This window comes from Neolamprologus multifasciatus, chromosome 14 (genome assembly GCF_963576455.1).
Source record: "Neolamprologus multifasciatus chromosome 14, fNeoMul1.2, whole genome shotgun sequence".
In the NCBI taxonomy this organism is placed as follows: Eukaryota; Metazoa; Chordata; class Actinopteri; order Cichliformes; family Cichlidae; genus Neolamprologus; species Neolamprologus multifasciatus.
This window is the reverse complement of record NC_140452.1, coordinates 18,962,738-18,985,227: the sequence shown is the minus strand read 5'-3', so window position 1 is coordinate 18,985,227 and position 22,490 is coordinate 18,962,738. Positions and strand designations below refer to the sequence as shown.

At 42.3% G+C, this 22,490-nt stretch overlaps 1 protein-coding gene across 1 annotated transcript in view; it reads left to right on the top strand.

Moving 5' to 3' along the window:
* Positions 1–22,490, top strand: part of dscaml1 (Down syndrome cell adhesion molecule like 1) — a 103,656-nt gene that overhangs the window by 47,512 nt on the left and 33,654 nt on the right. Inside the window, exons 4-6 of the mRNA XM_085183938.1 lie at positions 20,183–20,329; positions 20,436–20,714; positions 21,745–22,020. Coding sequence (XP_085040064.1) covers positions 20,183–20,329; positions 20,436–20,714; positions 21,745–22,020 — 702 coding nt within the window. The remainder of the gene's footprint in view (positions 1–20,182; positions 20,330–20,435; positions 20,715–21,744; positions 22,021–22,490) is intronic.

The following is a 22,490-nucleotide window of genomic DNA, read 5'->3' as shown; positions in this document are numbered from 1 at the left end:
CCCAAGATAACTGTTGTTATTGTTTTGTCATATTATCAATTGAAATGAATTGAACTGAATCTATAATTAAGCTGCTACTGCTTAAATTGCACAGGCACCTGGATTTGGAGCTTTTTTATATAGATCATCATGACTCTGTTATAGGAGTGTAAGTATAATTTTTGGGGTGTCCTCTTTTAATAAGATCCACATTTGTTCCCCATCCTACACCTTAATTGCCTTTATTTTACCTATGTGTTGTTCTGTAAAGACCGTTCTATAGCTGTTTGCCACTTTCTGTACTTGCAGATGTGATTTAACCATATCAAAGCCTCAGAGAAACCATCTTCTCACAGCGACTTTGGACTGTTTTCCTGTTAAGCATGCTCATATCTAAAAATCATACCAGGAAATGCTGGATCAGCTGGCTAGCTGACTTCAGTGCGTGTGCAGGCTGTGTGCAGATGTGTGTCTGCATATACATGTTTTTACTTGCTTGCGTGTGTAGCTCTACATATACTGAATGAGGCATGTTTGTGTGGCAAAGAGACAAAAGCATTCCTAAGGAAGAGATAGAGGGAGAGAAGGAAAGAGAACATCTTCATACATGAAGGCAGCAAGTGATGGAATCTTAACTGGACTCTCAATACTCCCTTTGAGCATCCTCCTCATCTTCATCCTTAATGTGATCTTCCTTTCATCTATTTCTCTTCTCTTTTCCCCAGTTTGTCTTTACTTTTTTGTTTGTTTCTTTCTCTCTCTCTCTCTTCATGTCCCCTCCCCCTTGCTGAGACAGTGACACTGGGCTTAAGTGGGACAGAGTGTAGGGGGGCATTGAGGCAGAAGAGACAGAGAGACAGTCATGAAGGGAGGGAGGCAGGAAGAACCGCTGCTGCTCTGCTGTGGCTGTGCCCTCACCCCACACCTTCCCCTAGTGCCGCTTCCTCTGAGAACATACCTCAGGCACTCCCGGACCCTCCTCGCGACGTCTGGGGGACCCGCTTTTAGCATGTCACCACTACTCCACTCCAATCTGCAACATCTGTCTCTGCAGCTCTTTTGCTTCCTATCATCCTTTATGTCATTCTCCTGCTCTGGCTCCTCCTCCACATCCTCTTTTGGGTCTCTGTCACCAAGATGCCCAGCAACAGTGGTGAGGGAGCATCATCACGGTGGCACGGGCAAACAATGGGGGTTGGAAGCCATGGAAAGGCATGCCTAGGAGAATGGCAGGCCATCTCTCTCCCTGCCTCCTTCCCTCCTTCACCACCCTCCCCCGTTCCTCATGCAAGGTGCACTCATCCGCACACAGGCCTTGCTCCCCGGTGACCCCCCTGCTCCCTGAGATTCAGTATGTGTCACTGCGCGCTTGCTTACACGCTGTGGCACTGTAGTACTCCCACTGAGGACAACATGGCTTTACAAAGGGCAAGGCTTTATTGATTTGTGTGAGAGAGTTTATCGCATGTGTGTCAGCACACTCGCTGTTCTCCCCTTCTCATGTATACAGAGGGAACACTGCAGGCAGCACCGTATGTGTCTGGATACACATATGAATATACAGTACATTGTTGTTGAATTTACACAAGCACACAATGGAATCAAGTTCAATATCTAAACAGAAAGTCCAAGTGGTGCTTTCAGAGGATCCATGATCAGTCTTTTCCCTGTTTGCCTTGTCTTCCCTTTCATAATGTATGACAATCAAACAAAAGCGACCAGCGTGTGAAATTAGACCCTTCATGCACTGTCGTTTTTGTGTTTTCCACGGCAGAAATAAGGTCACGGTGTAGTAGAGTTTACTTTGCGCTGCTGTATGTGTGTTTATAATGCATTAGATATGTCCTGTTATCATTCTCATGACTGGTGAGCTTGTCTCAATCTATTATCTATGAGACTAAATAATTAAAGACAAAGGCAACACAAAGCACCACATGTTGACAAGTCTAGCGTATGTGTTTGCATGAGTGTCAGTGACCGAATTTAATCCAAGATAAATGCAGATGAAGTCTTTTTTGTGGTTGTGTGTGCCGTGTTTGCATGTGTGCTCTGACATACAGAACCATCATTTTAAGAGGAAAAGACAATCTGAGAATATGATGATGGTTTCGTCTTAGTCTGACTTTTGCATTGCATTCCTTTATTGTTTCTCTTCATCCAGACATAAGTAACTACTCCCACCTTGCTGCTTGAATATTTATGGCCATTCCAATTAAGGTTTCTTAACTGTGTTATAGGCCTTTAACCATTGCAGAGGGTAGTCTGAGATAAAGATGTGGGGGTGGGCTGATGATAAAACAGATTCTCCTTCTCTGTTTCTTTCGGTTTGGATGAATGCATATTTTCATTTCCTTTATTTGTTTTTCCATCTTCCTTTCTCTTTTTCTATTTCTTTAGTCCCAAGCATGAGTTGCTCAGATAGGGTGAGGGGTGTGTGGGCGTATGGGGTGTCACCTTCTAACAACAAATATAGAAAGAGAGTGAAACAGAGAGACAGCAGCAGGAAGAGAGAAGTATGGAGAAACCAAGGAAACAGATACTGTGAGAGGGGAAGACAAAGAAAACAGGAGACTTGGTGGTGGTGGTGGTGTTGGGGAGGGCAGCAGCTGGCATTTGACGGTGAAGCATGCCTTTTTAATGAGTGCATTAGTCCTCTGAATACCTATCCTCAGATCACTGCATCACATTGAACCTGGAAAACAGACTGAACAAAGGAAGAGAGGAGGATGCGAAGGTCAAGGGTTGGGGCTGAAAAACCAGAACACTTGTAGAGAGATAAGAATAGAGTAAATGTGTATCTGTGCTTCCTCTTCAATTATTCTGCTTCTAGTAACTGTGTGTGTCCTACACTCATGCAGAGTCAAAGAGGCAAACTCTATAAAAATTCACACAATTCTTCTTTAATAACCTTCTTCTGCTATTTTGACACAACCTCTCCCCAGTCTTTTTTTAAGTTTTTGTCAATGATTGACTTAAAAAAAGAAAGTGGCAGTAATATGCCGTCCTTGTAGGTCTTTCAATGTCTGGCTTGTTCTCATAGCACTTAACTATTACAGACTGCTTTGAATGTGAATAGAAAGGAAATAGGAGCAACCATCATTCATTTCATACTAGAGAGAGCAAAAGGGAGAAAGTGGGGGGGAGGGGGGGGGGGGCTCAGATAGGGAGAGAGTCTATTGTTGGTACGTGTAGATTTCCCTTTGTCAAACACATGCCAATTCTTAAGCCCCAACAGAGGAGAGGAGAATAGGAGAATGATAGCAGCAGAGAAAAAAGATGAAAGGAAAAAGGGCGGGTTGGAAGGCGGGAGTAGAACAGAGGGGAGGGGAGCAGTATTGATTTGACACTAAGGGAATCACACCACAGCGCTGTTCATTTTCATTTATCTGCCCTTGTAATGGGTGTGTTAATGTGGCAGGTAGGGGAAGAGGGCAGGAGGGGATTTAGGAGGATGCGAGCATTTTATTAGAATTCAGTCTTTTTTATCCTTCCCCTCTGCTCACCAGAAAACCATCCTGCATACATGCACATGTGCACATACCACATACATCTACAAACATGTCAGGGTGAAATAAGTAACATTTTAATGCTTCCCAAATACTTCCCTACAATACACAAAAGGGAACATGTTTGTCTTGTATAAAAGCACAAAACATAAGACAGAGCTGTTTATTACATGTGTGCCCTAATATTGGAAAACAACGGTCATAAATTTCTTAAATAAAGGTAATATTTATTTATTTACAAGACTATGGTAAATGGTCTGTATTTGTATAGTGCTTTACTTGGTCCTAAGGACCCCAAAGCACTATACACAATCATCCACCCATTCACACACTGGTGATGGCAAGCTACATTGTAGCCACAGCTGCCCTGGGGCGCACTGGCAGAAGCGAGGCTGCCGGACACTGGCGCCACCGGGCCCTCTGACCACCACCAGTAGGCAACGGGTGAAGCGTCTTACCCAAGGACACAACGACCGAGACTATTGGAGCCGGGGCTCGAACCGGCAACCTTCCGATTACAAGACGAACGCCCAACTCTTGAGCCACGATCGCCCCTTACTGACTATGTGCCATTATGTGTTATTATGTAAATATGTTTGTGTGAGAGATAACTAACTAATCTAAAAAGATACTGATACTGAAGGATGGCTGTTGGAGCCGACACATAATGCTTTTAAATATGAGTGAAAGTGGGGTCAGGGTGGTAGTTACATGTTGGGTCTGAATGGACTAAATAATGCTTTATTTTGTGTTCATGATTGTGTTTTCTTGTATGTCTAGCTCTACTTGAGATTTAGGTAGCAGGAGTGAGGACATTAGTAGAAAATATGGACAATTTTAGCGGCCTGTACTTTCAGTCAGGCAGCATGGTGGAACAGTGGTTGCCTCATAGCCAGCAAGGAGGTCCTGGGTTTAAATCCACTGACTAGCTGGAGCTTTTCTGTACGGAGTTCAGCATGTTTCTCTGCGCTTGCATGGGTTCTGTCTGGGTATTCTGGTTTCCTATTCTGAGTGCTTGTCTGTCTCTCTGTGTTTGTCCTGTGATCGACTGGCAGCCTGTCCACGGTGTACTCCGCCTCTTGCCCTGTGACAGCTAGGACAGACTACAGCCCCCTGTGACTTTGAATTGGATAACTGGAGGAAAATGGATTGATTTACTTTCTAACCCAGCTTCTAAGAGCTGGCTGAGGGTTCTTGGTTTAGAGTATAAATTTCAATTGGGTTGGGTTAAGTTATGGTTATTGTTAGGCGTAAGGGGCTAGGTAAAATATGTCATGTCAATAAGGGTTCTGTGTGTGTGCGTATGTGTGCTTGCGTGTGTGTGTGTGTGCGCGTGTGTACAAGGAAGAAGCTTAGATACAGTATGAGCAGCTCAAATGAAATAGCTTTTAGTAGACCTTCCCAGTGCCTCCTTGAAATCAACCATAATGGGCCCTTGGTAATTATCAAATAAATTAGCCAGGGGAAAGAGTGGGAGAGCAGGAGGAGAAGGGGGAGGAAGAGGGAGGGATCAGGGCTGACTCCTTTCATTCTTTTTCATTCTCATAGCTGTCTTTGCCTGTTAAAACACTTTACCTAAATTTATATAATTTTGTCAGACAGGCATCTTGGTGTAATTTAATACTTTTGTTATGCAAATACATGTTGGTTTTTATTGTAGTTTAGGGCATGTTTTCTTTCTTTATTATGGTGTTCATCAGCTGAGATGGATTGATAAATTAAGGATTAGCACGCCTCCAGTAGGATAACAGGTTAAAGAAACCATTGATTTTCAGCTTTTTTCTCCCCAAACCCATGTTATTTAGGAGCTAAAAAAATATCTGACATTTCAACAAACCTATTAGAACTTGTAATATTTAAATAGATACGCATGTGTAGGGATGAAGTGTTGATTCTTAAATGGTACTTCTAATGTGGATGGGTGGTTAAAGAATCATGTGGTCATGAGATGAGTGACTGGAGATGGACTGGGCAATAACGATGGACAGTGTTGTACATTATTATTTTATTGCTCAGAGACAGTATTCACTATAGCTAGGATTATCAAAGGAAAGCACACTGTTTGATTGTGACAATTTTGGGCTCTAGCAACAGAGCTGTCCATGGTGCTACTTCAGCTACTATTTGAGAGCGTTGCAAAATGTAAGTATGCATGGTTCTGATCTGATATAGTGACTCGATATTTCTTCTTGAAGATACCATTCGCACTGACTTGTGTATAAATAAATTGGCTTTCTAGCTTGTTAAAAAGTCTCTACACACTGAAGGGTGCACAATGTGAGAAAACCCTATGTCAGCCTTAATCATAACCCATTCAAACATATTTTAGACAGATGTCCTTTGGCTTTACTCCATCGTAACACAAATATATAGTTCATAGTTTGCAAGAAACAGATACATGCGCTCATAAAATCATGGGCTTAATGGGAAGCCGAGGAGGCCTTTCACACAGGTGCAGTTTTAGCCTTTGCATGCTTTTGCACTCCTGTTTTACTATACTCGAGAATATTTACTTCTACACTTCTGCTTGTTTAGATGAATAAAGAACATCTTCTCCAAGTGAAGCAGTTGGGACTAAAGGGCATCAAACCAAATTAAATAACACACTGTCTCTTAATAGTGGTAATGGATTCGCGGTAACAACACTGCACTGGCTTAGTAATATCTACATTTTGGAACATAAGAATTTTTTTCACTCCAGTAATGATGTGTCTGCAAACCTGGATAGCTCCATAAGTTTTTTGACTAAAATATGGTGATATATTTTTGTGTCTGTACACTAATAGGGGGTTTGCATTCAAAAAAGATGATTTAAATCAAGATATGATTGTGTGCCGAGTTTTACACTTCATATTGAATTAACCCTAGAGCCATTTTTATCTATAGTCCCCCATTTCCAGGCCCCAAAGTAGGACAGTTATATGCCAATCACGTTCAAGTGAATGATGCCATCATCAGGCTGCAAAAGCAAAATAAACCAGCATACATTCGTTACATTCATTTTAGCACTAATCAACTCTGGAACACCAATAAGACTGGAAAACCACAGAAACAACAAGTGGATGATCGCAGAATTAGCTCCTTTTCAAGAAAAACTCCTTCACATCATCTCACCAAGTCAAGAACATGCTCAAGGAAGCAGGCATATCACTGTCAAAGTCGACTGCATTTATGAATGCAAACACAGAGGACTTACAAGACGGTGTAAACCGCTGGTTACACTCAGCAACAGGAAGGCGTGATTAGACTTTACCAGAAAACATCTAAAGGACTCTGTACAGTTTTGAAAAAAAGAAAAGAAGACAAGATTAACTTGTACAAGTTGTGCGACCACAACACATCATCTGTCAGATATAGAGGAGGCAATGTTATGGCATAGGCGTTTATGGCAGCCTGTGGAACCAGGTCACCAGTGTTTATTGATCATGTGATTGCTGATAGAAGCAGCAGAATGACTTTTAAAGTGTACAAGGCAGTACACTCTGCTCAGATTCAGCCAAATGCTACAAAACTGATTCAACAGCGCAAAATGGATAATCATCCTAACCATAAGGCAAAAGCAATCAAAGAATTTGTCATGGTAAAAAAATACGATATTCCTCTATGGACAAGTCAGACAGCTGAACTCAACCCAACAGATGATGCTTTTCAGTTATTAAATAGAAAAAACTGGATGCAAAAGACTCAAAAGCAAATGGAGGCGGTCGCTTTAAAGGCCTAACAGAGCATTGCAAGTGAGGAAACACAGAATTTTGTGATGCTCATGGGTTCATTGAGTGCAAAAGATTTTCATGCAAGTGTTAAAAGCAATCTTTATATTTAAAATTATGCTAGTTTGTCCAGTTAATTTGTAGCCTCTGAAAATGGAGGACTGTATAAAAATGGCTTTTTTAAAGCACACACTTAAATCCCTGGCTGTGACAACACATACACACAAAGTAGACATCTTTCATTGTCACTGTAGCATATGTGACAGCTTATGTGTGTCTGAAAGAGAGATTGACCATTAAAAGTAGCATTGTAATGATGGAGGGTAGATGGAGACGAATTGAATGGAGAGAGTGGAAAAGAAAAGGAAGATAGAAACGAGAAGGTAAATCAGGAGGAGGTGAATAAATAAGGAATGTGTAGGTGTACTCCACTGTCTGTTCATTGCTGCAACACGCTGTAGTGAGGATACTCACCACAAACACACACTCACAGTTTGTTGAGTGCACTTTGCAAATGTGGATTGTAAGACAGTGGGAGTAAGAATAGTGTAGCTCGTTAGACAGATTGTGAGTGTCTCTCACTGTGTGTGTTAGTGTGTATCTGTGAGCACATGCATTTGTGAGAAGTCCATTTGTGCAACTACTGGCCTGCATTGTACCAAATCTGCAATCCATTTAGCCCAAAATCTGAAAGGCGAACCTCGATGTTATCAGTGTTTTTGTTAACTAGTGCAGCCTAAAAAATAAAGTGACAGGATGCACAGAGAAATGTGGTGAACTCCTCTGTGGCCTATAGCCTAGACTTGTGAATCAATTACAGATCCATTCAGCAGTTCCTTTCCTCTCCTCTGATCTCGTTTGCCATCATTTAAATGGCTGATTTCGTTTTTACCTCTAATGAAGGGTACCGTGCACGCACACACACACACACACACACACAAAGACACACACATAGACACACGTGCACACAAAACTCACATGAAACGCACACTTGCACGTCGCTGTGTGCTACCGCAGCGCCCCCTACCCAGCTGTTATCACGTGAGTGCACGGGCCCTAGCAACAGCGAGTGAGAGAGTGAACAAAAAAGAGAGATCCTGGCGAGAGCAGGGGACAGGGGAATGGGTAAAGAGAGGGAGAGAGAAAGAGATGAGAGGGAGGGGGGAGCTGTGGAGCATTAATAAGTGATGAGTCCAACAGTGTGAATTGCTGTTAGTTAGCATTGCTGCAGCGCCGCTTTCATTTGCATGGCAGCACCAAGAACAAACCTCTTTACTTACGCCATTTCCTCTCTCGCTCTGTATCTCTCCGAGTCACTTTTTTTTCTTTTTCCTGAACCATTTTATCTGTTTCTATCTTTTCCTCATCTCCTTGGTCTAGTCAACATCTCAAAATATGTATATCTTTTCTTAGGTACTTTTTAATCTTTTTTTTCATATCTGATCTTCTCCGAGCCTCCCCTGTGGCTACAACATCACTACATTAACATTATAATTTTTTTCTTCACTGCTTTCCTTTTTTATGAGCTCTCATGCTACCGTTCCTTCCTCCTCTATTTGGCAATAATTTGTTGAAAATGGCAGCCATATACTACTGGAATATATTTAGCATCACCTTTCCTACATCCCTTCATCTTCTGCCTCGAACTCCTCTCCCCTTTTCACTATAGCTTAAAAAAAAGAGGAGTGTCCTCTCTCTGGGGGAACTTTGGGGAAGACAAGTGATGCTCCAGGGCTCCTTAATCCTTTTTTCATTGCCCCCCCCCCGTCTCAGCATCTCGTTATTTGCATGTATGTGTCTGCCTGTGGAATTTTTGGCATACGTGCGCATACGCTCACACAGAGATCTAGCAGCAGCTTCTGCACTTGGCTTGACTTGATGCCTCAGGCTGATCAGCTGAACTGATTCCATTACTTACAGACCCCCCTGAAAGAGAGGAGCACAGACTAAGAGGGAAAAAGGCAGAGACAGAAAGAGGTGGAAGGCAGAGGGGAAATGAGTGGAAGAGAGACTGGGGATGGAGAATAGATGCCATGCAGAAGGCAGAAAAGGGGAAAAAAGAGCAAAAGAAGGGAAGAAAAGGTTGGAAAACAAGGAGGAAGTGAGAGGATTTTGCACCTCCCTTGGGTGTAGGATAGACCTCAAAATTCTCATCCTGCTTCCTACAGTAAAATAAATAAATAAAATACAGACACAGAAGCACATACAAACACACACTCAAAAACAACATCAACAAACTCCTGGAGGCGTAGGCAGACTAGACGAGAATTGATCTCCTCTCCCACAAGGAGAGGCTTGCAAGAAGGGAGAGAGAGAACGGGAGATGGAGAAAGACGTAGAAGAATTGTTTTTACCCATGTATGGCTCTCAGGCCTGTAGGCCCCTCATCCTTCTCACTCTCACTCCCTTCTCTGTCACTCCCAGCGGCATGTTTCTCTTTATCTCCCTATCTCTCCCTCCATCAATCTCCATCTGCCGTCTTCCTCCCTGTAGGTCCAGACCCTTCCGCTACTCCACTGCCTCTCGCCGTCGCTGCCTGTTTTAGGTGTGTCACATCTCCAAAGACAGCAGGGAAGCAGAGAGTGGCTAGAAATTAAATATCAGTAGTGAAAGAAGAGGAAGAGTGGTAGAAAGCTTTGGTCAGTGCAGTCAAGGGGAAAATAGAGCATGCTTTTTTTTTTTTTTTACATTTTCTGTTTTTATCTTAATTTTACACACTGGATACGCATTTAAATCACAACATTGAAGGACAGCCATGTCCGCCATGGTCAGCCATGATCACCATGTATATAAAAAAAAATCTTTTTTAATGCTACCAGCTACAATGACCATGACTGGAAGGCAGCTGAAAAGGAAAGAAGATATGTGCATGCAGGTTGGCTTGAAAAAGCACATTAATAATAGGATGAATAGTGAATGATAACTCTCAGTTTTTATACCATGTCCGCTTTTAATCTGGTATACCATTGCAGCCCTACTTATGGAAGATGCTACAGCTGGACATCTAAGGGGATTAAAAGGTAAATTAGGCTTCTCAAAAAAGCCATCTGTTAGCATCCTGTACAGTGGGGCATAAAAGTATTTAGTCAGCCACCGATTGTGCAAGTTCCCCCACTTAAAATGATGACAGAGGTCAGTAATTTGCACCAGAGGTACACTTCAACTGTGAGAGACAGAATGTGAAAAAAAAATCCATGAATTCACATGGTAGGATTTGTAAAGAATTTATTTGTAAATCAGGGTGGAAAATAAGTATTTGGTCACCTCAAACAAGGAAAATCCCTGGCTCTCACAGACCTGTAACGTCTTCTGTAAGAAGCTTTTCTGTCCCCCACTCGTTACCTGTATGAATGGCACCTGTTTGACCTCGTCATCTGTATAAAAGACACCTGTCCACAGCCTCAACCAGTCAGACTCCAAACTCCGCCATGGCCAAGACCAAAGAGCTTTCGAAGGACACCAGGAAAAGAATTGTAGACCTGCACCAGACTGGGAAGAGTGAATCTACAATAGGCAAGCAGCTTGGTGTGAAAAAATCAACTGTGGGAGCAATCATCAGAAAATGGAAGACATACAAGACCACTGATAATCTCCCTCGATCTGGGGCTCCACGCAAGATCTCATCCCGTGGGGTCAAAATGATCATGAGAACGGTGAGCAAAGATCCCAGAACCACACGGGGGGACCTGGTGAATGACCTGCAGAGAGCTGGGACCAAAGTAACAAAGGTCACCATCAGTAACACACTACAACGGCAGGGAATCAAATCCCGCAGTGCCAGACGTGTTCCGCTGCTGAAGCCAGTGCATGTCCAGGCCCGTCTGAAGTTTGCCAGAGAGCACATGGATGATACAGCAGAGGATTGGGAGAATGTCATGTGGTCAGATGAAACCAAAGTAGAACTTTTTGGTATAAACTCAACTCGTCGTGTTTGGAGGAAGAAGAATACTGAGTTGCATCCCAAGAACACCATACCTACTGTGAAGCATGGGGGTGGAAACATCATGCTATGGGGCTGTTTTTCTGCCAAGGGGACAGGACGACTGATCCGTGTTAAGGACAGAATGAATGGGGCCAAGTATCGTGAGATTTTGAGCCAAAACCTCCTTCCATCAGTGAGAACTTTGAAGATGAAACGAGGCTGGGTCTTCCAACATGACAATGATCCAAAACACACCGCCCGGGCAACAAAGGAGTGGCTCCGTAAGAAGCATTTGAAAGTCCTGGAGTGGCCTAGCCAGTCTCCAGACCTCAACCCCATAGAAAATCTGTGGCGGGAGTTGAAAGTCCGTGTTGCTCGGCGACAGCCCCAAAACATCACTGCTCTTGAGAAGATCTGCATGGAGGAATGGGCCAAAATACCAGCTACTGTGTGTGCAAACCTGGTAAAGACCTATAGTAAACGTTTGACCTCTGTTATTGCCAACAAAGGTTATGTTACAAAGTATTGAGTTGTATTTTTGTTATTGACCAAATACTTATTTTCCACCCTGATTTACGAATAAATTCTTTACAAATCCTACCATGTGAATTCATGGATTTTTTTTTCACATTCTGTCTCTCACAGTTGAAGTGTACCTCTGGTGCAAATTACTGACCTCTGTCATCATTTTAAGTGGGGGAACTTGCACAATCGGTGGCTGACTAAATACTTTTTTGCCCCACTGTATATGTCCTTGAGGTTTTTGCTGTTTAAAGTCACTTCTGGTTTTGAAGGTTTTTTGTTTTTCTAAATAGTTTTTAAAACATATAAACTGTCTGCATATTAATAAGAATAGAAAATACTGTTCATCATTACTGCTAAAACAATCTATAGTTAGTGTAAAATATGCATTTTACTGACTTTATGATTTTTTTCTATGTTAATTTCTAATTATTATTTTGGTTTGGTGAAATTTGATGTTTAATAATAATAATAATAATAATGGATTGCATTTTATATAGCGCTTTTCGAGACCCTCAAAGCACTTTACAATTCCACTATTCATTCACTCTCACATTCACACACTGGTGGAGGCAAGCTACAGTTGTAGCCACAGCTTTAATGTAACATTAAATGATATTTATTAATTTACAGAATAAATTAATCGGTTACACAGAAAAAAATGATGCAGGAAGAATTATTTTCCTTGGATCCTTATGCAGTTTGAACAAGAGAGGGGGAAAAAACACAAGATAAGAACAGAGTATAGAAAAATAGTGAGAAGGCTGGCATAAGTTTCCTTCACAGTCAGCAGTGACAAGCTCCTTTTCATTAAGGTCCCCTGCATCACTTTCCTTTCCTCCATTCTTAGCCATTTCTTACTCTACCCACCACTCTTCCCTCACGTCACCCCCCTCTGGTCTGTCTTCCTCTCTCCAGGCATGTTGTGACAGGGTGTAGCAGTGTGTTATACAGGGTTCTACTCACCAAGTGCATATTATCCTGTAAGGCTTAATACCTAGGTTGGAACAAAAGGGCAGGCTTGGAAATTATAGCTTACGTCGCTTAGCACTCAGCACAACAGTCTGACTCACATGAAAACACGCGTGTGTGAACTTCATATATCCATGCAGATGCACAAGATGACACTGCCGTGTGTATGCATATTCAGAAATCTGACAGCTTAGTTACACACACACACAGATTTTGTAATGCCTCTTTCGCGATTAGTTCAAATGCATTAAATCCTATTTTAGAATTAACTGCCATTTCATGACCGAAGACCTAAATGTCACTATAATTGATGATTCAAATTGGTTTTAGTGGATGTGAGTTTGGATGGTTCTCATTCTCTGTGTAAGCTCTGTGATAGACTCATGACTTCTCCAGGCTGTCTTATGCCCATTATCAGGTGGTATTGTGGCCTTTTGACCCCAGTTAAGAAAATGGTTATATAAAACAACTTTTATAATGATGTCTTATTTGGCTTGCCAAAATAGTCTTAAATAAATTACTCAATTTATGCCTGGTATTGACAAACAATCTGTAATTGGATGACAGTGTATAAGGCCCCAAACACACAGGTCTACTGACCTAGGTCAGCAAAGCAATCCCCACCCTCCCAACCGACCACCTGGCAAGCCCCTGTTATTAGAGAAAAAAGTGTAGTCTCCAACTGGTGGGCAAGTAGTCCTGGAAGTTGCTGGCAGTTGCTGAAATTGTTTGCAAAGAAGTATGCTGTGCACCTACTTGCATTTGCAGCAGTCTTTATTTTAGCAGAGTGCTTTGATCGAGTGTTTTTGGGCAAGTCAGCATCTTGCATGAAAACTAAGGGCGGCCATAGTGATATACTAGTAAGCATCAGGGAATACACCTTACCTACCGACCAGATGTTCGAGGGGGTCACTGATACGTCTCTAGATATGTGCGACTGAGGCCTAAAGAAGAAAAAGTCTTTGTAAAAGGAATTTGTTCTATGTAAAAAACACAAAGTGCTCTGAGTTGGGATTTCATCCAGGTGAATATAGCTCCTCAAATAATGAATAAATACACCAAACAAGTTGAAACGTCATCGGAGTCTTCTTGTAGACTTCAACAACTCTAACAAAATGTTTGTTGACAAGTCTGTGAGCCGTGTTTAACTTGTGTTTTTGAACTGTGTTAACAATCAAGATAACAAAAAAGAATTGATGTACAATTGCAAACAGGCCCCATGGACTGTATTTATTACCAAAGGTTAATGCTGTTGTGGAAGTTTTCCACTTAAATAAAGCCTGCAGACGAGCGGTGAGCGGTATCTAACATTCTTTAATTCATGCACACAACATACAAACAAGCTTGTGGAGCCCCCATGGCCGACGGTCAGCAGAGTCTCACTGAGCCTAGCATAGCTCTCAGTTAAATACCTTCTCCAGGAACAAAGGCAGTACACAGCTGTTTCACACCTTAAGGTTCACACTCCCTTGCTACTTCCCAGAGTCCTCAAGAGACAAAAGACTGGTCCTCTGGAGTTCCTGTTTCCCCCCCAACATCCTTGCTACACCCCCTACCATTTGTCTTACAGTATGAGTGTCAGACATGTTAATACAATAAATAATGTCATTAATATCTAGGTGAAAGAAATTCCTATACAATCCCACCCTTTGATTCTAAAATCAAGAATCACATTAAAACCAGAATTTCTTTCCTGACATTCTGTATATCACATCAACATTATTGTACACTTAAAGGAGTTTCACACTGTGTATCCTCACTTCACTGTTCTCCCACCACCCTTTGTTCATCTTTAATCTTCCCCACAATCTAAGCTCCCACATGTAAATGGAAACAACAATGATACAGAGGAAAGGTCTTCTCCAGAGTGTCAAAGTACTTTGCATGGCAAAGTGAAACAGCATTAGGTGGTCAGTCTCAGTCACAGTCATGGCTCCTGGTGTCTGTGCCATTTACAGAGTCATAATTCCAATGCTGATCTTCCTTGCGCTGTCACTTTAGGAGCTTGGCACGCTCTCTCCATCCCTCGATTTCTGTTCCAACGCGGCTGTAGATTTAAGGCAGAGCACGTCGTACACCTTAGTTGTCTTCCTCAGCGTCAACGTCGAAACTCTTTCATTTTATTTTTTAAGATTTTGCTGTTCAAAATCTCCTCATGACAATCCTTTGGAAGCCCACTGTCGTTTGTCTGTTGTCCTGCAGATGGTCCCTGCTTCTCACTGGTCCTCTTGAAGCGTTCTCTCCTAGTCATAGTTTGCGTCTGTGCCTCAGTCAATCCTTCCATATCCCTCATGTCACGGTTCCTGCAATTTAAAAATGAAAACTTCCCCGGAAAAAACCCTCTTTTGCCCTATGTTAGCTCAGCACAATTAGACATGCACAATAAAGTTGTGCATTGTCTCTTAAAAATTCTCAGGGCTTCTCCCCTAGAGTAGCTTCACTCCAGGCCCTGTCGTAAGAAAAAACATTAGCCAGTGGTGTGTCCTGCTGTAAATCATGTGATTAGATCATATGATTAACCCTTTGCTGTGGAAAAAGTGATATAGATGTTAGCGCAGCGCGTCTGTATGCACACTTTCTCACAGTGACCTCTGCACTGTAAACAATACAAGGTCATGAATAACACACCGCTGGTAAATTCACAAAGACACAGAAAGTGGCATTTAAAAGGTTAAGTCAGCACGGCTCAAAAGCCCATGCAACCCAGGATGTCACCTTTCTGCTCCTGTAAAAAGAAACATACATATATACATCCACCCTTTTGTCTCTCTGGGTGGAGGTGCAATCTTGCATATTGGTGTCAAGTCAGTCAAATTTTTGTCAGTCCAGTCAATCCCCGTGTTTATTGCTGATAGCAGAACCTCTTGTGTCGCAATAAGTTTCTACTGCCATCAATGACGTCATTTCAAAAAGGAAAAAAAAGAATTTAGACTGGATTACCTCGCTGAATCCTTTTTGCCAGGGACTTGTTTTCTGATTGTCCCAAATAAGTGGCTTTCTCCCGAGCCCATTTTAATTTTGGAGAAGCTCACTTGCGATTGATCAACATGTTGTGTAGCGCTTTCGATTCCGATCTTGCAGGCCTGCTTGAAAAAGAGAAAATTGCCAAACAAAAGTCTCAGTGCACTGTTAAAAATCAAAAAATATGAAGGCCTCTTTTAGAAGTTGTCTAAGCATACTCCCTTAGAATGATAGATCAAAACAAAACTAATTGCCAGGTTCAAAGTGGTACCAAAGGAAAATGCATCAGTAAATCTCCAAAACTTTCATCCACCAGTCACACACCTCACACAACAGCAATATTCTATTAGAAAATGAGTTTTTGTTTTCCCCATGTACCCAGATGTGTGTCACGATAAAACCTCCCTCACACATCAGAAACAAGAAACTCAATAATCTATTAGTCCCCACTCATCTGACCCTCCCGCAGCATTCTGTTCACCCCTGCAATGATTCAATCATCCTTCCCCAAAAATAATACTAGTTCACTAGTCTATGTATCATTTCTTAACCTACTAAGCTAACCGGACAAGATGATGGTAACAGAAATGCATGCTTAAAATGCTATTTGGTCTTCATGAGCTTCATTGCATGTGTGTTTGTGTTAGTAGGATTAATGCATCTTTCTGTTTGTGTAATTTTTGTGTACCTCTCCTTTCTGCGGTGCTCCAGACACTTTTCAATTCTCCACGCAAGGCAGTCGTTTTTTCCTTCCCAGTTTCCTAAACCCAAATTTCATTCCCACACTACAACAGCCTTCCTCCATGTTGTCCCCTTCTCCTTTGACTGTGGTCTCATCTCATCTCTCCCCCTTGCAGCAGTCCAGTGAGAGTCAGTTGTCTTTCAGCTTTGTCCTGTGTTTTCCACTGTCTCATTTTGCCATTTTTGCGCCGAAAGTGGCAAATGTCCAACTCAAGCAGTCTTTTCAAAAGTCCATTCACACACAGTGAAGTTGCAGCTCCTTGGAAATGCACATCCATCCATCCAGTCATGATGATGCCATTTTTCTCCTTGCTGTCGCTGTCTTGCACAGCTGTTGCTGCTGGACCTTTTCTTCACTGCTCAGGATGCTGCTGTGAGCTCTTGAGATCCATCTCGTTGTTCTGAAACTGCATTTCTAGTCTTCAAGGAGAGATTCTTGGAGCTTGTGTTCTCAGGGTGACAAACACATGGAAGTTAAGCTGTAAAACAATTCAGCCGAAACTTGGCTTGAGTGTTTCTAATCATGTTAACCTATAATTTTCTTCCGACTGCTGCATGTGGAAAATTGATCCGGGTCTGCTCTTCACCTGCAAGTACACACTGAGACATTTTGATCATTAAACACAAAACCCTTGCCCTAATTTTATTGCTCATTTTCATCAACAATTCTGCTAATTTTGTGTGTGTCCACCCTAGGGGAGCTGGTGGCCTGCAGTACCACCTTCTCCCTCTAGTTGGAAACAACTGTTACACACATTTCTACACTCGTTTTTCTTTCCTACTTTTTTTTTTTTTTTTTCTTGTTTTTGTTCCCCATTTTCAACATTTTGTAACCCCGTTTCTCACTGTTTTTACACACACATCAACGTTTCTCACACAACCATTCTCTGCAATCTTACACACTACACATTTACTCAATTCTTACCATACAGTCACGTATTGAGTTTTGTCTCTGGTCGCCCGGTGGAGCGCTGCTACTGGATCTAGATCCCATATTTACATTCAGAGCGTCCCCTGCAATGGCCTTCTTCCCTTACCGGCAGAAAAGTGCTAAAATACCGTCACTCCACACACTGTATTGTGCAGACGTGATTATCAACGGTGGACTCGAACCACCGTTCCCTGTGATGGCCCGGTGTTTTTGCAATTACTCTTGCAGACTACCGCTTTTCTTTTGCACAACACCGGAACCCAACACAAGCCTGGGGATTCTAACCCCAGGATTTTCCCTCCGGAGACTCGAACTCCGGAGCAGCAAGCACTTCACCACTCGGCCAGACACAAAACTCCTCATAACTGTATACAAAGTTAGCTACAACTCACCCATCTGCAGAAGTCCCCTCAAAATCGATGATCTCGGTGGTGACTGAAACACACGGCTCCGTGACTCCTCCATTTCCTTCGCTTCAACAGCTGGTAGGACAAAGGTACCTTTTCCCTCAGGGGTGATCAGCCCGTCCACGGAACCGTTGTCAGCGACCACACGGACCACCCTGCTCGCAGCGCCATTTTGTTGTGGAAGTTTTCCACTTAAATAAAGCCTGCAGACGAGCGGTGAGCGGTAGCTAACATTCTTTAATTCATGCACACAACATACAAACAAGCTTGTGGAGCCCCCATGGCCGCGGGACCGGCGGTCAGCAGAGTCTCACTGAGCCTAGCATAGCTCTCAGTTAAATACCTTCTCCAGGAACAAAGGCAGTACACAGCTGTTTCACACCTTAAGGTTCACACTCCCTTGCTACTTCCCAGAGTCCTCAAGAGACAAAAGACTGGTCCTCTGGAGTTCCTGTTTCTCCCCCAACATCCTTGCTACACCCCCTAGCATTTGTCTTACAGTATGAGTGTCAGACATGTTAATACAATAAATAATGTCATTAATATCTAGGTGAAAGAAATTCCTATACAATGCCAAGGTGTGACTGTGGTGAAGAAGTACAGCCGCGACTCTCCGCCATATCTCAGTCTTGTTAGTGTGTGTGTGGCAGAAAGCCAGGTCAGTCTTCTCTGTTTTATAAATCTCCTTTAGATGGACTTGTGCAGCCATAAAATGCATTGATTTTGTTGCACACATTGTGGTAGGAGACACACACACTCACACACATAGACAGATACAAAGCTGGTTATTGATACTTAATACACACTAAACATATGCATATACTTTTTATACACAGTTTTTCACCGTTTGCCAGCCACAATAAAGGAATAAAAATGTAACCAAATAATCATTTAAATCATCTTGTCAATAAAATGATTATTAGCTATGTTCCTGATTAAAACTTTACAATTTAAGTGTATAAAAAACAAACAGTAGCAATAAAGTTTTAACACTACATTAGTTGTTTTCCATAAACCAATTGATTTGCTTGCACCCTAAGAGTTTCTAAAAAAAAAACCCTAAAAAACAATAATAATGCTGTGCTATGACTAGGCGCTGACCTATTGCTTGGAGCTGTGTGTGTGTGTGTGTGAGTGAGTAAGAGTGTTTTTTGTGCTTGGCACATATTTCTAGTATTCAACTATTCAATGCACCTGCATTTTACTAAAGCTCTCTCTTGTCAACACTGCAAAGAGACATTGAAACATCGTGTACGGCAAACAACAGTCACCATGTTCTTACACTCACATACACTCTCACACACACAGACACTTGCACAAAGCGCGCACAGACACTGTAATAGCATTCACATAACCAAACAATCTGCAATCTACTACAAACTCTGAAGTGCACACTGTCTAAAATAACCCTTTGGGGGGAACAGAATACAAAAAGACTCAGAGAAGCGGAAAGAATGAAACACTGAAATACACTCTCCTCATCTCCTTTCCTTCCTTCTCTTTTTCTTCTCTCTCACATACACACATGTGCAGATGCTCTGTCTATTGACATGCAGATAAATCACAGCCAGTCCAAGCAGTCACTGATGTGACATGAAAATGACGCTAATCTGCTGTTACCATAACACGCACCGACACATCAATTATTAACGCTTACAATAACTCCCCACTCTCTTTTCTCTTTCTCGTTCCTCTCAAATGTCTTTTTCCCGTTGTGTACATCTCACTAAAAGAACGGGACAGAGTCAGTTAAAAGCACCCATGTGTTCACCTAAGTGCCGTGTTCGGGTCTTTTGATGACATGTATATTATAGAAGTGCTTTTTATCTTCCAAAAACTGTGATTTTTTTTCCTTACAAATATGCTCAATGTTGGTGAAGCTAGTAGCCCCAACTCTTCAGCAGCGCACATATGCTATATGAACAAAAGCTCTGGGCCACCTACCCTTAACACCTACAGGAGCTGCTCAGCCATGAAAACCCTTGGCATGAAGCCGCTAGTGCAAAGTTTTTAATGCTGATGTTAATGCCAGAGCAGGTTTGGATCTCTGCAGTTATTGACTTGGTGACTTTTAAATACTTTGTCTACTCTGTAATTGAATGCAGCCTGACACTTTGAAGTGGTTCCTAAACACTTCCACTTTACAATAATACCACTCACAGTTGATCATGGAAAATCTAGGGTGGAAAACCGTTGGGACTGTGGCATCCTATTACAGTGCCACACTCAAATTCAGTGAGCTCTTTGGAACAACCCGTTCCTTCACAAAAACGTTTGTAAAGGTAGACTGCAGTGCAGTGGCAATGGGACTGAAAACATCTGAATTCAAAGACTAAGAGTTGGGATCCGATACTTGTCCATATAGTGCTAATAGGGTTACCTTTGTGAGTCTTGAGAACTTATACATGTGTAATTAAATGATCAAATGGAAAACATGCTGCTATTATTTAGCCCTACAAAAGATAAAACAGGATATACATAAACAGCATGTATGTTTTTTTGACCCGCTCCTGTTCTGCTCTCCTCTACAGGCAATCGATTCTTCCTGACCTCATTTGGCGCGCTGTACATCTCAGAAGTGCAGAAGGAAGATGCCCTTTCCACCTACCGCTGCATCACAAAGCACAAGTACAGTGGAGAGACTCGTCAGAGCAACGGAGCCAGGCTCTCTGTTTTGGGTAACAAGTTACTCTATGAAAAAGAGTCTTGTGTTTAAGTTTTAGTTTTTGAGATTTTTGGTGTTTGAAATCAATAAATCCTTTTTGTGACCTTTATAACCTACAGACCCTACGGAGTCCACCCCGTCAGTGCTGGACAGTTTCCAGTCCGGTGAGGTGCAGGTGGGGCATAATGTGGAGCTGCCCTGCATCGCCTCTGGATATCCAAACCCGACCATCCGTTGGCTAAAGGATGGTCGACCATTACCAGCAGACTCGCGCTGGACACGGCGCATCACTGGTCTCACCATTTCAGACTTGAGACTCGAGGATAGCGGCAACTACATCTGTGAGGTCACCAACAGCTTTGGCTCCAAAGAGGTGACGGGTCACCTCAACGTGATAGGTGGGTAAATTTTTAATTTGCCTCTCCTGTCCTCCAGTGTTCCCCTCAAATAGCAACTGAGTGCAATAGGCAGAAGTAGTAAATGTGACATCAGGACACAAACCGCAATAGAGACATCTTTTAAGCTCTGTCGGTTCTGCCGTGGCCACCCTCGTCTAGGTCGAGCATGAGCTTGATATTTAAGGATGGCTTGCTCCCCCACTGTGTTCTCAAACCGCAGTGAAGCGTCTCCACAGTGACAGAACAGCGGTCATGCAGGCCCGTCGCTCCATTTTCCGATGGGTGTGTGAGAGAGAGGAGAAGGTTATGGAATATACACAACAACATTAATGTTAATATAAGAGATGTTAAAAGGTGACACACATAGAAGACACAGAACACTTAGAGGAGGTTATGGAGTTGGTAAAGATAAGAGATGAAATTTGAGGGTGGCTTGAGACGAGTTAGTGGACGCTGAGTACACTGGCCACAGGGCACATCATTGCACAGCCTACAAACCTCAAGTGACAGGGCATGCAAGGTGGGACACACACACACACAAATTTGGACAAGCATACAGTATATACACTCAGTGCCCGTGAAGAAAGTCTTACACATTCATTGTCACTGAGACACACATGCTCACACACATTCAGCAGCCTCCAGCACCTAACACCAGCTGCTTTATTGCTCACTGACATTTTCTCCCCTTTTCGTCTTTCTGTCTCGGTTTTCCTCGCTGCTTAGAGTGTGCGCGCACACACAAACACACAAACACAAAAAGACAGAAAAAATGATATACATACAGAAAGCGCAGACTTATTATACCAACATGTTATTTGTGTTGAACAGCACTGCATAGCTCAATAAAAATTGCTCTTGTGCAGCAATGCAAATAATACACCTTTTAGTGCCCGAGGGACACGCACCAGTTTTTGTACCTTCAATATTTGGGTGGTAGCTGGCTTCTGTGCTTGCTTGCTGCTTACCGCTTCATCCCTTTTCATTTTTTAATTTACTTTGTCTTACCTGTTCCTTCTACCACCTTTAGAGCCACTGCGGGTCACCTTGTCTCCCAAAAATCTGAAGACAGGGATCAGCAGTACAGTCATCCTCTCCTGTGCTGTTCAAGGTTCTCCTCACTATATGGTGTCCTGGTACCGCAACACAGAACCTGTTTTGCCTGATCAGCACTTTTCCATCCAGGGTGCTCACAATGAGACGCTGTTCATTTCTGCTGCACAAAAAAGACACTCGGGTGCTTACCAGTGCTTTGCCACACGCAAAGGCCAGACTGCCCAGGACTTCTCCATCATTCTCCTAGAAGGTATGGAAAATTAAGCTTCTAATATTTGTAAGAAATTGTCTATGTCTATTACTCAAAACTGTTCACATATAGAAAAGGAAAAAATACTAAACAGCAAACAACTTTTTGTTAATTACTATTATGAAGTATTCTGAAGTCTAAGCAGTCATTGTTGACCATCCCAGCCCAACCACAACCATACTTAATCCTAGGAAATTTGAATATATCATTTTAGTTTTTATCAAATCGCTCTCTTACAGAAAGTCAAAGAAAGTAATCATTCCAACTTAAGCAAGAAGACATATCCATATTTTTCCCCAAAAAAGTCTACTTTGCCTTCCTCCATAAGGGTTGGCGTAACCAGCTAATCATCTCAACATAGAGTACTGCACAAAGTCCTGAGCTACTCCTTATTTCCCTATATTTTCCTTACAAGGAGCCTGACTTGAAATTTTTATTTTTTTGTAAGTGGTCTTGAGCAATAGTTGTTC